This window comes from Pogoniulus pusillus, chromosome 22 (assembly GCF_015220805.1).
Source record: "Pogoniulus pusillus isolate bPogPus1 chromosome 22, bPogPus1.pri, whole genome shotgun sequence".
Classification (NCBI taxonomy): Eukaryota; Metazoa; Chordata; class Aves; order Piciformes; family Lybiidae; genus Pogoniulus; species Pogoniulus pusillus.
In genome coordinates, this window is record NC_087285.1 from 22456005 (window position 1) to 22472272 (window position 16268).

General features: G+C 52.1%; 1 protein-coding gene and 1 long non-coding RNA gene across 2 annotated transcripts; both read left to right on the forward strand.

Moving 5' to 3' along the window:
* Positions 1–487: 487 nt before the first annotated feature.
* LOC135185040 (uncharacterized) lies at positions 488–1672 on the forward strand. Its single transcript, XR_010306340.1, has 3 exons — positions 488–568; positions 790–1130; positions 1236–1672. It is a non-coding gene; the product is annotated as an uncharacterized LOC135185040 (long non-coding RNA).
* Positions 1673–8310: 6638 nt separating this feature from the next.
* PITX1 (paired like homeodomain 1) lies at positions 8311–14732 on the forward strand. Its single transcript, XM_064161336.1, has 3 exons — positions 8311–8473; positions 11364–11569; positions 14061–14732. The coding sequence occupies exons 1-3, from the start codon at positions 8311–8313 to the stop codon at positions 14598–14600; spliced, it is 909 nt and encodes a 302-aa protein (XP_064017406.1). The 3' UTR covers positions 14601–14732.
* The last annotated feature ends 1536 nt before the right edge of the window (positions 14733–16268 follow it).

The following is a 16268-nucleotide window of genomic DNA, read 5'->3' on the forward strand; positions in this document are numbered from 1 at the left end:
CGAGGCCTCTGCGCTTCGTCAGCTCTGACAAACGCGCTCTGAAACGCAATTCCAGAAGGGTTACCTCATTTTATATATTTTTTTAATATATATATTTAATTTTTTCCTAACGCACCGCGCCGTTCTCAGCCTCCAGCGCCTCTCCCCGGGGATTCTCCGGGGCGCGGAACAAAGCGCGGCTCAGCTCCCCGGGGGCTGGCCGGTGGCATCGAGGAAAAAGGGCATCGGCGGGAAGAAATTCCCTGGGACGAGGTGGGGGTAAAGGTGATGCGGATCGGGGGTGCGCGGTACCTCCGCGGTGCCTGGCCGGGGCTGCGCTGCCGCAGAGGAGAGGCGGATGCTACCGGGGATGAGTGGGGAGGGAGAACATGTGCCGTCGATTAATTCTCTTGTAACAAAACAATAATAGTTTATAGTGTGTCTGCTTTTGGGGTTGGTGTGTTTTTTTTTTTCCTCTCCTTTTTCCTGTTATTTATAAAACAGAGACGAGCTCAGTGGCTAAACACAGCGCGAGTGGTTCGCAGCACTGCTTCGGGATCACACCCGGAGGAAATTCTCGGGAGTGGGGGTGAGAAAAAAGGCCTTTTTTCCACATATCAATCGTGCTTAAATGGACTTGAGAGCTACCGGGATTTTTTGGTGGTGGTTTGGGGACTTTTTTCTTTTTTTTTTTGGGGGGGGGGGGGGGTATTGGGTTTTTTTTTACGTCTCAAGTTAAAAATGTATCCCTAGTCAGATTTTCTGTTATTTCTTCCCTTTTCCCCAAATTTTTTTCCAACCGCACTGCAGGTAACCACAAAATCCAAGGCACGAATTGAGTACGGATTGTGTCTTTGTGCCCGACCCGAAGCGTTTGCGCGTTTGTTTCTTTGATATAACTGTTTTTAAGATATCCGCTTTCCACTTAACAAACCGAGGTCCGTGTGCTCCGCGTTACTCCCTGCGACAGCTCCCACCTCTCAGCAAAAAAACAAAATCCCGACTTCCAAAGAATTCCTGACAGTTACTTCAACTGTGGTAGAACCTCCCCAGAATCCTCCATTTGCCTGGAATACGGACGAAAATTCCTGGAAATCCTTTGCTGGAGCTGTGGCAGCATTTTCCTGGGCAGAGTTTTAGGCGAGCTAGGGGTGCGTATGATGTGCGCAGATGCTTCCCACCCAAATCCACCACCAAACAATAACCTGGCGGGTTCCACAGCCTGTGCTTTACAGTCGGTTTTATTGTTCACGCAGGTTTTATTATGAAATCGTGTGTTTCCAAGAGGATCCTTCCTTCTTACGGGGTTTAGGAAGGGAGAACCTTTTCCCCGAGAAAGCACACGCAGATAGAACGATGTTTTCTTTCTCCGCTGCGCTCAGCAGCTCGGATATATGTTGCTTTTAAATAACAAAAGAGGAGGAGAAAACATTCTCTAGTAAAGGCGAATTCCTTCGTTAGTCCGCCTCCTAAACCTGCTAATAAAACTAATTCGTTTTATTTGCCCTGAACTTTTATATCTAACCCGGCGTGCTGATTAGCGCAGCCCTCTGGAAGGCAGGAGGTTCCTATCTCTCTCCGAGGCTGATCCGTTAAGATACGGCTGTTTCCACAATGAAACTGGAAAGGAAAAGGCTCTATCCCGACAGTGTTTGCTCCTCGGGCAGCAGAGAGGAGCTGGGGCTGCGGTAGAACAGAGTGGAATCAGCTTTGGTGGGGGGAACTGGAGGGGTAAAAAAACAGCAAAACGAAACAAAAACCAACAACAACCAAAAATAAGAGCGAAAATAAGAGCGAGAGAAAGAGAGAAAGAGAGAAAGAGCGAGAGAAAGAGCGAGAGAAAGAGCGAAAGAGAGAAAGAGAGAGAGAAAGAAAGAGAGAAAGAGAGAAAGAGAGAAAGAAAGAAAGAAAGAAAGAAAGAAAGAAAGAAAGAAAGAAAGAAAGAAAGAAAGAAAGAAAGAAAGAAAGAAAGAAAGAAAGAAAGAAAGAAAGAAAGAAAGAAAGAAAGAAAGAAAGAAAGAAAGAAAGAAAGAAAGAAAGAAAGAAAGTGGAACATAAAAGGGAAAGGAAAAGAAGGGAAGGGAAAGGAATAAGGTCATATAGTAGAGAAATAGCTGAATGCACACAAAGGTTAATTGTGCCTCTGATTTTGCATTTTAGAGCAGGAAACGTGCAGCTCTGCAAACATTCGTTGCTGTTCTGAGCACATTAAAGAGCCCAGCGCGTTATTAGAATATTTCAGCCTCTCAGGAAATGTCCTGTTTAAGGGAAATGTGTTTTCCCCCATCCAAATGCTGGAGCAATTAAGAGGTTGTTCGCCCGAAACAAGATGGGGGAAACCCAGACGGAAACCTGATATCGGTGGTTCCAAACGCGAGCCTCTTTCTTTGCCTCGAAAAAAGAGTCTTCAGCAAATGCCAACGGAGTGCCCGGGCCTTTGATTATCCTGCTTCAGAGGCATCTCTTTTAGTCCACAAAAGAGGCATATTTCGGGATCTAAAGATGCCCAGAGTAACATGAGCTGCCTCACAAACTCCTGTGCCCCTTCCTCCATCAATTAATAAGAAAAGTATGTTCCCTCTGCTCGGAGGGGGAAATGTGGGACCATATTGCAATCTTCCCTTCGCTCCCCCCAGCCTAGGGAAAAAAAAGACCACAAACGTGTTCCTGAAGTGCTCATCCTGCGATGGCCATGGCTGACCCTCTCTCACGACAGGAGATTAACCCAAGGCATCGCAAAACCCAAATTCATCTTTTCTTAGAGCAAAACCCAGAGCTTGTAGTCTGGAGGATGCAGAGGGTTGGGAAGAAGCTCTGGGGCAGGATGGGACTGTACCACCAGGCTTTTGTGGACAAAAGCAGTTGTCCAAGGTTAACAGCGGACACCCAGAAGATGGTTTGATTTGGGGGGGTGAGGGGAGAAGAAGGGGGGCAAAGATAGGACGGAGGAGAAGCCCCTCTGACAAGTCTGCTTCCAGACGCAGAAATCCTAGTAGGAAAAAAACGTTTCTCCAGCCGTCACTCGCTGCGTTTCAGGAAAGCCTTGGGGTATCATTTGTATCTGTCAGAAAACATTAAGCCTTCAACTTTTTCATCCCGACTTTTTGCAAGAGCTTGCCGCTGGCCACCGGCTCTCGAGGCAGCCCAAGAGTGGGATAGGGATGGTGGGGAGAGACTGGGGGAAGCCGGGGCGAGCCGCAGCCCCGGGTGCTCCAGGTGCCCCGGGAGGTGCCACGTACCGAACACCCAGAGAAAATTCCATTTCCCCATCGAACTTCAGTGGCAGGGAGAGCCGAGGCAGTGGGGCAGGGAGCTGGATGGGGCAGGGAGCTGGGCGTAGAGAGACGGATGGAAATCTCGCGGAGCACCCGCAGCCCAGCGCTGTGCGGAGTGGCTCTTGCGCACCCGCGGAAGGCGGAGGCTTGGCCGGTATGCGAAGGGACGAAAGCTGCAGATCCAAAGGGGGATGATTTCGTTTTGAACAGCTTCTTAGGAAAACTGCTCTCCTGGCTGCGCAGAGAACGACAGGCCGGCTGGGAGCCAGTGTAATTTTCCACCTTCTTCTCCTGAGCGATTTAGCATGCTCTCCGGGCTGGGTTTCCTCCTTCTGCCTGCTGCCCGCTGCCCGCTGCCCGCTGCCCGCTGCCCGCTCCCGCCAGCCTAGAGTGGGAAGGATCCAACTCCGGAGGGAGGGCGCCGAGTGCCAGGGCTCGTTTCACCGTCTTGGGGTTTACTCCGTTTTCCTCCCGGTCGGGACTACGGGGAGTGCAGAGCTTTGCCTTGCGAGGGGGCGGACACTCCAGTTTTTACCTGGTTTTAGGGCAGGACACCCTCAGGACACTGCCCCAACGGACACCTCCCCCTCCTGTTACTGCAGCCACAGTGTTCCGTCCGTGCTCCGGGGGGCCCCGCGCAGCCCTGCGCGCAGCCCTGAGCCTGAGCACATCCTCGGCCTCTGCCTCTTCCCAACCCACCATGGGTCACAGCCACGCACCAGTAAATGTCGGGAGAGGGGGTTGGGGGCCGAAAACCCCGTGACAGGGAGCATTTTCAGAGAGGAAAGCTTTAAAAATGCACTTGGGCTGTCGTGGTGATACCAGCGCTGCGCGCAGAGGAGCTGCACCCTTACAGCATCTCACATCACGCCAACAATGCCTCTTCTCCACCCGTCAGACACTTTTGGATGGTTTTATTGTTAAAAGCTGGATTTCTACAGCTGGGCTCCATAAAGTGGATGTCAAATGGAGGTTGTCTGTCTCGACTTGTCCTAGGGTTCGAGGCTTGGCTAGGGTTGCTTTGTTTGGGTTTGGTTTGGCTTGATTTGGTTGCATTGGTTGTGGTTTCATCTGACTTGGCTTGGTTGAGTTGGATTGGGTTGGCTGAGCATGAGTTTAGTTTGTTTGGGTTTGGTTGGGATGGGTTTGATTGAGTCGGGTTTGATTGGGCTGAGTTCGATTTGGTTTGGTTGGATTTTGCTGGTGTGGGTTGCACTGGATGGAGGAGTCTTTCCCTATTTTACCTCACTGCATCTCTACTTTTCAGAGGGTTTCCCTTCTTTTCTTGGGCAGAGGTGCACTTGGGAGGAGACGCCTTCATTTTTGTAACAATTTCCAACAATTTATGGACTGAATCCGAGTCCATACAGCACTAATAAATCTCACAAGGAAAAGCTGGCAGAGACTGAGCCCCGTCGCCAGATATACAACCCCAGGTGGTTTTGGGTTGACTGCAAGCACCGCAGCCCGTCAGAGATGGGAAAGCAGGGACCTTGGTGGGACATGATCCTCGAGGGACAGTAGGGGTCTTGCTCTCCTTCAGACGCATCTCATCCCCTTCTTCATGGGATTATCACTGGCGTGGGCCAGGGATAATGTATTTATAAGCACTGTCCCTCGTTCCGGGGTTATTTATAGCATGAGGAAGCCGAGTAGTTTATTTGTGGGCTTCCAGTGCTTTACAGCTCCTTGGTGCACCCCCTCCCTAGCCAGAAGGAGTCCCGGGGTGCAGTGGTTGTGCGGGCGTGGAGTGGTGATGCTCCATGTGGAGTTTTCCCACGCAAAACCGGCTCCATACATGCTGGCCACCTCCTGGACAGAGCTCCGTGGGCTTTTCTCAACCGCGAGCCCTCGCCCCGACCCTCACTGCCTTTCTCCCCAGCACTTCCCACGCCCACGCAGGTCGCAGCTCCCTGGGTCTGGGCTGCCCTCGTCCGCTGTGGTGTTTCCTCCCTCCCTGCATACCCCCAGAAACCCCCAAGGGAAAGGGGTATCCCCAGCCCCGAAACTACTGTCCCTCCTTCATGTCGCGGGAAGAGCAGGCGGCTCCGAGTGGGGACATCAAGATTTGCTTTGGGTGCTGGCCTGGCTGAAAGGCCAGGCGTGACGTCAGGGAAGCTGAGAGTGACGTCACATGGATGGACTCGTGATGTAGAGCCTCCTGGAAGGGGCTGCCAGGCATAGGAGTGTTCCCAACATCCCTAATGAAGCGGACCTGTTGGGATGGAGAGAGCAGAAAGCGCAGATCCTGGAGCGACCGCCTTGTGACTGAGCCTTGCTGTCGCGATAGGTGTTGTCGCGACCAGAAACAGAAGAACTAGGCGGACTTGGCTCTGTGCGACAGGAGCGCGCCTGCTCCCTAACGCGCAGGGTCGAGAGGATGCCCTTCAGTCCACGGGACGTGCAGATGATATACGTGCACCCGTGTAAGGGGAGCGCCTGGCACACCTTGGGGAGGTCAGGAAGGAGCTGGGAGCAGCAGGGCCGGCCCGTTCCGGTATCAGGGGATGTCTGCCTCAGGGATCCCCCAGAAGGAGCTGGGGGCATCTGTCACCCTGGGAGGTAGCCGGACCCGGCGTGATCGCGCCCGTGAAATCACGCGTGTGCTCAGGACTGAAGCAGAAGCGATTGAACCTAGAACGAATTTTTCGAAAATAGGTTTTCTAGAGCAGAACAAAACCTATGAACTTAGTGCATTGGAACCAATAATACAAGAAAAAAAGGAAACAACATATCCCACCTCCAGTTTAGAGGATGTTGGGAGCCAGAGCGGAGCAGCGGGATGCGGGACAGAGCCTCCGGAGACCTCTCTCCGCGCTGCCGCCTCTCCTTCCCCATGGAAATAAGGAATAAAAAATGGACTGGGAAGGGTTTCAGGCACGGTTCATGTCTGCAGTCTGGTCACTTTCCTCCTTCTCGGGAGGAAGACCATCCCCACCTCCTGCTTCTGCCCTGGGAGGAAGGCTCCATCCTTCCCATGCCGCGGGCTCCTGCAGCAGCTGAGACCCTGGAAGCCCTGAGGCCCTGACAAATATTTGCATTTTAAACCACGTCCCCCTTTAGCAGTGCCGAAATTGCGCAGTTCACCTCGAGTGCCCGAAATTCCCAGCTGTTTGCAGGTTCCTGAGCGAAGATCAACTGGGAGAGGAGGACAGACAGACGGACATCAACGTGTCACTCTAAAAAAGCGGGGGATAAAGGAAGAGATAGGGAGGCCTGACCCTGACAACACCCACTTGTGTATCCCATAAATTGCAAGAGATCATAGGTGGAGGGGTTAGGAGATTTGGGCTCTCCGCGCCTGGTGTCCCATGGGTGGGGGTGTCCGGGCCCCGCGGGCCTCTGCCAGGGGGTGTAGGGAGGACCCGACAAGCATCACCCCGGCGAGGCAGGAAGAAGTCTGGGCGGCCGAAACGTTGCTTTCCTCCGCTTTCCCATAAACCAGTTCAAAAGTTCTCTCCCACATCTTTACTTGATTTGAAAGCAAAATAGAGTGTCAAGATGGATCAGTTAAAGTGAACAGAGAAAATAAAGAGGAGGGAAGGTCTTTTCTCCAGGCCGAGGTACAGCCGGGTCCTTTTCGCACATCCCTTCGGCCCCTTCATACCCCGGCTTCCCACCTGCCCCTGAGCCTGAGAGTTTCCCGTGGGTTTTTATTCCATCTCAAAAAAAACCGCCGTGATGTTATCCAGGAGGGCTCCAGGCCGTATCCCAGCCTACGGGGGCAACACCGAACACCACGTTGTACGGGCACAGCGTTGTACGGGCACAGCGAGCATGGCTCCTCGCTGCGGCAGAAGAGCGGATGAAAGAGACCCTCACCCAGCTCCTCCCTGCCGGCTGCACCGTCCCCGGGGGTTGGCAGAGCCGCAGCCACCCCTTCAGAGGGTCGCCGTGAGTTCGACTGCGGCAGGAAAATTATTTGTTATTAAACATGCGCTGAAAGATGATGTGATGGGAGCGGTCCCCAGGCTGCGGTCAGCCGGCCCTGGCCGCTTTAGTATCAACTGCACCGCCAGAACGAAAAAAAGGGGAAAAAACAGTTAAAAAAAGATGAAACCAGGTCAGACACTCATCCCCCCCCGGATCTCCTCCAGCCCAGAGGATCTTCTTCCCTCGGGACGGAAATTCAGAGTCCCCCATAGGGATGCTCAGGGATGCTGAGGGGTGCCCATACTGCGAAGGGATTGCAGGGACGGAGGAGCGGAGGTTCCGCGGTCCAGGGAGGCCCAACTGGGATGGGTACGCAGATACCCGCGGAGATGCCGTGCTGTAAAGAGGCGCAACCTGAGCCTTTGGAACGCTGAGGGGGAGGGTGGGCTGGTGGGGTGCCGGGGGCTGGCAGGGGGTCCCTGTCGACCCCCCCGCACGGCTGGCAGTGATTTTCCATCTTTCCATTCGTTTCTGAAATATTTTTAATACCTCACCAAGTTGGAAGGGGGAGGGGAAGGAGGGGAAGGGAAGCGGGGGGGGGGCAGCCACAGAGGAGATTCAGCCCGGCGACGGGGGCTGGGAAGGGGCCGGGCAGGGGTCCGAGGGTCTGACCGCGGCCGTACGTGATCCGCGCATCAACGGGGAGCGCGGAGGCAGGTCCGCCGGCGCGGCCGGGCTGGGCGAGCACTAGATGGAGTGATGCATTAGCGAGACGGGGAGGTTTTAACCTTCAGGGGGAGGAGCCCCGTTTAACTACAGGCATTTGTTCTAGGGCAGGTCACTTTAATCTCTTTAGCTTTAAACTGTCCAACTCTCAACTCGCGTTTTCTCTATAAGGGATCTTTACCACTTCCCTGCCTATGCGGCCGGACTGCCGTGCCTCTCCCCGAGCAGACACAGCCGGCTCCCGGGCACTGCTGCGAGCTCTTCTTCCGACACCCTTAAAACAATATTGGTAGCAATAAGTGGATTTGCTTTTGGTTTTGTTGTTTGATTTTTTTTTTTTTTACCTTAAAAAATACCCAAAAATACCCTAACAAAACAACAGAAAAAAAAGCTCCTTGTTGCTTTCTGTGTGGAATAAACACCTGCAAACTCCCCCAGGCAGCTCGGCGCCCCTGCCATGGATTCCTTTAAAGGTGGAATGAATTTGGAGAGACTGCCCGAAAGCTTGAGACCCCAACCCTCCCATGACATGGCTTCCAGCTTCCATTTGCAAAGATCCTCGGAACCCAGAGACCCGATCGACAACTCAGCCAGTGAATCCTCCGACACGGAGGTGCCAGGTAAAATCACCCCCCACACTCCCTCCCTCTTCCTCCATCTACCCTGCACCCCGCGGCCCCGGCCCTCTCCCCCCCTCCCCCACTCCCCCCGCGCCGCCCCCCCTCCCCATCGCGCTTTCCCTTTTTCCTACATTAGGCTTAGCTCGTACACCCCGCACAAAGCAAGGGGCTATGGAGGGAGAAACACACCGGGGCAAGGGAGGGGGGGGGGGGGGGGGGGGGGGGGGGGGGCGAAAAAGAGCTGCCGATGATCCCGGCAGCTCCATCCCCGGCAAGCCCCAGGAACCGGAGGGGGTGGCAGGAGCTGCCGCCCTCGGTGTACGCAGTGCTGACAGCCGGGAGGACACACAAGGCTCCCAAGTCCCATCCCAGGAGCTGCGACATTTTATTTAAAAGACAGTTAGTAATTGATGGGGTCGAAAGGAAGGGGGTCCTCGGGGAGTGTGGTTTGCTGGATGTTTCTGAAATTATGTCAGCTTTTGCCCGGGTTTATTTTCTAGCTCGGGTGGTGCATAGAGAGAAAAGAGAGATCACAGCCGTGCAGAGTGGAGGAGGGGGGAGAAAAAAAAAATAAAATAAAGAAAGCAAAGCCCCGCAGAACAGGAGAGGCAGCGTGGCCGAGCGCAGGCTGCGCGGGCCGGCGCGAAGGGGGTATGTGCAGCCGCGGAGAGGTTTCTCTGCTGGAAAGGGTCCCTCCGCTCCCTGACCACCACATGCGAGGGCTGCAGGGAGAGCTGTGGTTTCCCAGTTTGTGTTCAATTAAACTAGCACCATTTCTAGAATGAGAAAGGGAGCCAGGAGAAGGAAACAAAAGCTACACTAAGGAACCTTTCCTCATTCCCCACCGAGACTCTTTCCGGGGAAATTTTATCTCTTATTTATTTTGTTTTCCTGTTGCTCATTGGAGTTTTAGCAGCTCCTATAACCTAGAGAGTGGCTGTGGCAAGAGTCGGTTCCGAAGTGGCACGCAGTGATAAACAGGGTTTGGGTTGTTCCTCCCAGCCTGATTCACAAAGTTAGGGACCGGCGTCTGGAAGGGACTCCGAGATTAGAGGGGATTATTTGAGATTAGAGAAGGAGATTTGCTCCCTTTTGCCCTACCCCTGTGTGTGACCCCGCGGTTCTGAAGGAGGGCTGAGGACCTGCCTTCTCTTCTAGAAGCTGCAAAATACGTTTTGCATTTTCTTTTCTAATGCACAAACAAAAGGCGCAAGAGCTGGCTATGGATAATATGCTTCATGGTTTGAAACTGTACCACAGCCCGAGGTGGAGGTTGGATTTTAAACAAAATCTTGGCAGGACTAAACCCAGAGAGGGGCGAGAGGCCGGGCAGGATCCCATCATCCACAGCCGTTCTCCTGTTGCTGCCTGGCTCGTTCCTGGCCCAGTTCATCTGGGTTTATTTTGCATCTGAAACCGAGAGGCTTTCTCTTTGTGGGGGTTATTTTGGTTTCTCTTTCCCTGCCACAACCATCCATGTGTCTTGGCCTGTCCAAGGGCCAAGGGGCATGTGGGGGGACTGTTTGCAATGGGGTCCACGTTGCAGAGGCCTTGTTTGCTCTGCAAACCATTTCCAGCAAAAAGGGCTGTCTGAACTGCAGTCGGCCCCTTCGGGGGTTCCACTGAGCCGTTGGAATTCGTTCCCCACTCCTTTTTGCAATGGAGAGTGCCCAGGCAAGGAGCGATTCAGGGGTGACTTTGCAAGGACAGGACCTCCCTTTGAATGCAGCCCGCGATTATTTTTAGATTTCTGCTTCCCTCGCAGAGGTTTAGTCTGTAGAAAAGTCCCTGGCCCCGTCGTCGCCAATATCAAACCCTCTAAAAAGAAAGGAAAAAATCCTCTAAGGGAAGGGAACCCTCTAAAGGGGGGACAACACTCTAAAACATGAGGGTTAGGGTGGAACTCGAAAGGCAGTGGTAAGCATATCTAAAAGTAGAGAGGGAAAATAAGTCCTCTAAAGAGGGAAACTGGTCGCAGAGTTTGTTTTATGCAACAGCAGGACCGAGGCAGAGTGGCGGCCTCGGCCCCCGAACCCTCAGCCTCCCGCCGCCCCGGCTGCGCCTGCCCCCGCCCATGCCGAGGCCCGGGAGCACATTTCCTTCGAGTATTTGAGTTCTTTTTCGAACGCTTGAACCGGATGAGCTCCGTCCGAAAGCAGGGCTGGGAGAGACCAAAAAGCTGATTAAAAAAAAAGCAAGGAAAGTGTTTTCGTGCTGGCGGCGCGGCCGGCGCTGGGTTGTGCTGCCACTCCGCGCAGAGCCCGACCGCGGACGCGCTCACGGGCTGCGGTTTGCCTGGTGGGCGCTTTTGATTGCTTCTTTCGATATGATTTTTTTCGGCCAGCTTCGCTCAGCCTCGTGTGAAAATAAACATTAAAATCCTAAAAAGAGTGAAAAAATATTTAAAAGTAAATAAGAGGGGGAGCAGAGTAGCAAAGATTGAGAGTGCCTTTTGCAATTAATTGCTGCTGGCTTTTACACTCCTACCCTCGCAAGGTTTCCTGTCGCGGCCGAGCACAACAAAGACAATGGAGCAAAGATCACGCCTCGGGTTGGAGGGAGTGAAAAGGTGCCGGAGAACGGCAAAAACTTCTCCCGATGCTGCGGGGAAAACCTGTTCCCCACAATAGCTCTGAGCCAGGGGTCTCGCTCCTTTCCCGAGTGCCCTGTGCCCGTTGCAGGGCTCCGTGCTTCTTCCCCCGGGAAAGGCCAGATTTGCGATGTGGGGCACAGGAACGGCGTGGGTGTCCCCCCGGGTCCCTCCGGTGGGGTTTGGTGCTGAGGTGGCCGTAGTTACCCTTTTTTTATCTCTGTGTGTATGCATTTCTCTTTGAAAAATAACACAAAACGTAAATTAATAACATTTTAAAACCAACCTCAATACCTCCAGAGAAGGAGCGCAGCGGAGAGCAGAAAAACGAGGACGGGGCCGCTGACGACCCGGCGAAGAAGAAGAAGCAGCGGCGGCAGCGGACCCACTTCACCAGCCAACAGCTGCAGGAGCTGGAAGCCACTTTCCAGAGGAACCGCTATCCTGACATGAGCATGCGGGAGGAGATCGCCGTCTGGACCAACCTCACCGAGCCCCGAGTGCGGGTAAGAGAAGCGGACAGCCCCGCCGGGATCCGGTGATCTGCTCCGGGCCGCGCTGGGCGGGGGGCTCGGGGAAATGACCCTTTTTAGGAACCGATGAGGAGGTTTGCGAGCCGCGGTAGGTTTGATTTGAATTATTAAAACTTGGATCCAGGACCGAGAGGAAGAAATTAATCTCCCGGCCGTAGAGAGATGATGCTCGCAGCGGATTGCGACAGACAGTCCCGCGCTTGGGGACTGGACCAAAAAGTGGGGGGCGAGCAGCGAAGAGATCCCGCTTAGGAAAGGCCCACTCGTGGTGGGGAAGAAGCCTTTTGAGCCTAGCCTAAAGCCAGTGCAGGGCCTGAGCAACGCCCCACTCAAACAACTGGGTAGCTCCAGCGGCCCTTCGCGGCGCTCGGGTTATCCCAAATAAACCCAACCACCGCCATCACCTCTCAGCAAACCGCTTCTGGGTACTGTGGGGGCGGCGGGATCACGGTTTGATCGACCGGGCTCGACGGAAGCATTGATCGGTGTCACCCCTTCCCGAGCGTGCATCTACCGCGGGCGCGCATCTCCCGAGGGCAGAGGGAGCGGCTGTTTGGGGAGGCCAACGACGGGTAAAGCGAAGGCCAAGGGCTGGGAAGCGGTTGTGCGCCAGAGTCAATGAGCCCTGTAGACACATTTTTAAGGTGAAGGAGCTTGGTCTTTGCACACCTCGGGGCCGATGCCATCGTACATGTATACATACATACACACGTAAAGAGAGCCTCAGCAGTTCCTGGGCTGAGCAGGAAAGAAATCGGGAAGAAAGATGGAACAGTGGAGGGCACCACCTCACCCCCCCACCCCCCACCCCCATCCCCAAAATCCACTTCTTTCTCTCTTGGTGGTTGTTGTTTGGTTTTGGGGTTTGTTTTGGTTTTGCTTTGTTGGTTTTTTTTTTTTCCTCTTGGCAATTAGACTTGGAGTGACCAAATCGGATTAGAGAAGATTCTGCGTTAAACCTTTCAAGAGTAAACACCCATCTGTAAGGGCTAAAATGCATCTGAAAGCGGTGACTTAATTGAGTTTAAAAAACAAAACAAAGCTGGGGCATTAATATCGGTGGAATATTTCAGGAAGCAAATAAAACTAATATACGAGTTTCCATTAACATAATTTCGTTCTCCTTCTGCATGGAGATGTTTGAGTTTGATGTTCTGAGATTGCAGATTGCAAATTTAACCTTAATTTGCTATAAGGGCCTTCCTTTAAAATGTCTAGGAGCCATAATTAAAACTATTACCCTCATTTTCAGGAAATTCCTGTCTGGAAGCACCTTCCGAGGAGTATATTACAGGTTTTGAGCACGTTGGCTTTCGTTTCCTCTTCACACGGGATTCTTTTTATTATTGGTGATTTTTAAAATAGACTCCATCATCCGTTTTCCCCCTCCCCCGAAGTTTCCATCTCTAAACTCGGGGGTTAATAGCAATAATTATGCCATTTCTGCACTGGGAATGGGAAACCCGTAAACCTGCTCCGTCACCGGTTCCAGCGTAACATCCGTGGCACCGGGAGGCTCCGGCCGGTACTCCGGTGCCCTCAGGGAGCCCGTGGATGGGGGGAGCGGGGAGGCTGGCGGTTTATTCAGAGAAAGCCAGGAGAAGGCAGCTGGAAAGACACACAGGCCAGGCACAGCGGGCAAGGCAGGACATTAGTTCTTTTCAACCCGGAAAAAAAGATTTTGGGGGCTGCTCAGCTTCCATCACGCGTGCGTGTGTGTCTCTGTGTGTGTGCGTGTGTAAAACGCTTTCCATGGTATAAAAACCCCAAACGACTAGCTAAAATAAGAGAGAGCCTTGGTCAGGTTTTTGCACCAGGAGCGGCCCCCGCTTCTCTGTTCCCTAGGCAAGGGCGTACATTCTAGTCAGATACAGAGGCGGGCAGGGGTGTACATTCAGTTAGATATAAAGGCGGAGGCTGCAACTATCCGAGGGCAATGAGGGGATCGATTTTTTTTCTTTCTCTTCCCCCCCCCCCCCCCCTTCTTTCTTCTTCTTCTTCTTTTTTTTTAACCTAAACATACTAATCCAATCCCCTTTTTATGATCTGTAACAGGGGACTTTTATTACACAGCATTAGCGTTCGGAAACGTGGTGGAGCCGGCCCTAATCCGAGCCTTCGCGCCATACCTTGCGACGGGGGGACAGGGCGGGACATGGCCAGGGAGCCGGGGGACTCGGACACCCGCTCAGGGACATTGCCTGAAGAGGCGGCTGAGCGCACGCCGGCAGGATGCGCGTAGGAACTGGGATGCCCGCAGCACCCCGGGGAGAGGAACGCGGGGGCGGAGGGCTGCGGGAAAAGGTGGAGAGGGACTATGTCCGCAGCCTGCGGAGGTCGGGGTCGTTTGGTGGCCTCCATTTCCTTTCGCAGTCTGCGCCCGGTGAAGGGAGGGGGACGGCGGTGGCTCGGTACTCACCGTGTTATGTCGGTGTCCCCCTCCCGTGCCTTCCCCTCCCCTTAGGTCTGGTTCAAGAACCGCCGAGCCAAGTGGAGAAAGCGGGAACGGAACCAGCAGATGGACCTGTGCAAGAACGGGTACGTGCCGCAGTTCAGCGGGCTGATGCAGCCCTACGACGACATGTACGCCGGGTACCCCTACAACAACTGGGCCACCAAGAGTCTCACCCCGGCTCCTCTTTCTACCAAGAGCTTCACCTTCTTCAACTCCATGAGCCCTCTCTCCTCGCAGTCCATGTTCTCGGCGCCCAGCAGTATCTCCTCCATGAACATGCCCTCCAGTATGGGTCACTCGGCAGTGCCGGGCATGGCCAACTCCGGCCTCAACAACATTAACAACATCAGCGGTTCCTCGCTCAACTCGGCCATGTCCTCGCCGGCCTGTCCCTACGGGCCGCCGGGCTCGCCGTACAGCGTCTACCGGGACACTTGCAACTCCAGCTTAGCCAGCCTCAGACTGAAATCTAAGCAGCACTCCAGTTTCGGCTACAGCAGTTTGCAAAGCCCCGGCTCCAGTCTAAACGCCTGTCAGTATAACAGTTGACGGACTTGACACAAACCACCTCCGACAAAGCAAGGCAAAGCAAAGCGGCGCCTAACGGAAAAGAAGAAAAAAAGTTATATAAAAGTTAAAACCCGATGATGATTAAAAGCAAAACCCGAGAGAGGAAAAAAACCAAACCAAACCAAACCAAACAAACCCAAATCAAAACCCAACAACAAACAAAAGAAGCTGCCAAAACGAAATACCACCCAGAACAACCATGCCCAACCAAAAAAAAAAAAAAAAAAACAAAAAAAAACAAAAAAAAAAAAAACCCAAAAGTTCAGCAAACATCGACTAGAAATAATGATTTTTTTTCAAAAATCTTTCATGCAAACCAACGATGCAACCAAAAAAAACCCCAAACAAATAGTGCTTTAAAACCAAATTAAAATGAAAAATCAACTAACAAAAAAAAAAAAAAACCCAAAACCTAACAACAGCAACAAAAAAAAAAAAAAAAAAAAAACCACCCTAAAAAAAACAACCAAACAGTAAACTTTTGCAAGAGACACCGAAATCTGGTACATGGATGAGTTGCAATTTTTTTTCTCTGGATAATGCGGGTTGTATGTGTTTACTTGAACTTGCACAGGAGTTGGTAAGGCGGCCGCTGCCCTGCGGGAGGGCGGCAGGCACGGGGGGGTGGGCACGGGACACACGTCGCGGTGGTAAGAGCTGGTGGGACGGTTCTTGGCCGCTTGTCACACGGGAAGAGTTTGGTTAATGTTTACCACTGAGAAACAGAATCACACTCGAGAATGAAAACAACAACAGCAACAAAAAGAAAAACAAAGAAAAAACATACACAAAAAAAAAGAGAGACACGGGGGTGGGGGGATGGGGAGAAAAATATAATTCGCAGAGTAGATTCTGCGGGGGAAATTGTTAAAATATTAGGTATGAAACTATTAAAAATAATGACGAGGGTCAACCACTTATATAAGGTTATATTTATATCTACCGTTGCATTGTGCCGGATCATTGTCCTTGGCCGTTGAATAAATTGTTTTTAAAATGTACGGTTCTTGATGTTTTTTTTTCTTTAGTTAGGAGCTACAATCCAGTCATTCCTGATACTAAGCAGCTCCAGGTTCCTACCTCTTCATCCTTTCCAAAAGACTGCAGAGAGCGAGCACAGAAACCCTCCATCGACGTGAAAAACTCTTCAGCGTTCTCCCTAGCCATAGTTCTAGCCTGATAAAGAAATTATCATTCACCTTTATTTGACTGCAGGGGAGTACATTCGCCTTTATTCGAATGTAATTTCTCTTAAGAAAGAAAAAAGGGAGCACAAACAAAACGAACCATTTTTAGAGAGCTTGGGGGGGGTATTTTTTTAATAACAAAAGGAGATGGGAAATGATGTTATGAAGTGAATTACGAATCCAGATCCTGGCGTCTCTGCTAGAGAAACAGGGAGAATCTGCGTCTAGAAAAGTTGCTTAGCAAAGCTGAAAGGGTTCCTTGCTTTTCTAGCTGTGAAGGAAAACCAAGCAATTAAAAAATAAAAATAATTTTAAAGATAATCAGATTTTAAAAGGAGTGATCTTACGGTGTTGTTATCTTCAGGTGTTATTATGTAAGTGTAGATACTTTAACGAATGCTTGCTGACGAAAAAATAAACAAGAACCACCACCCAACCAAAAAAGAACAGCAACAACAAA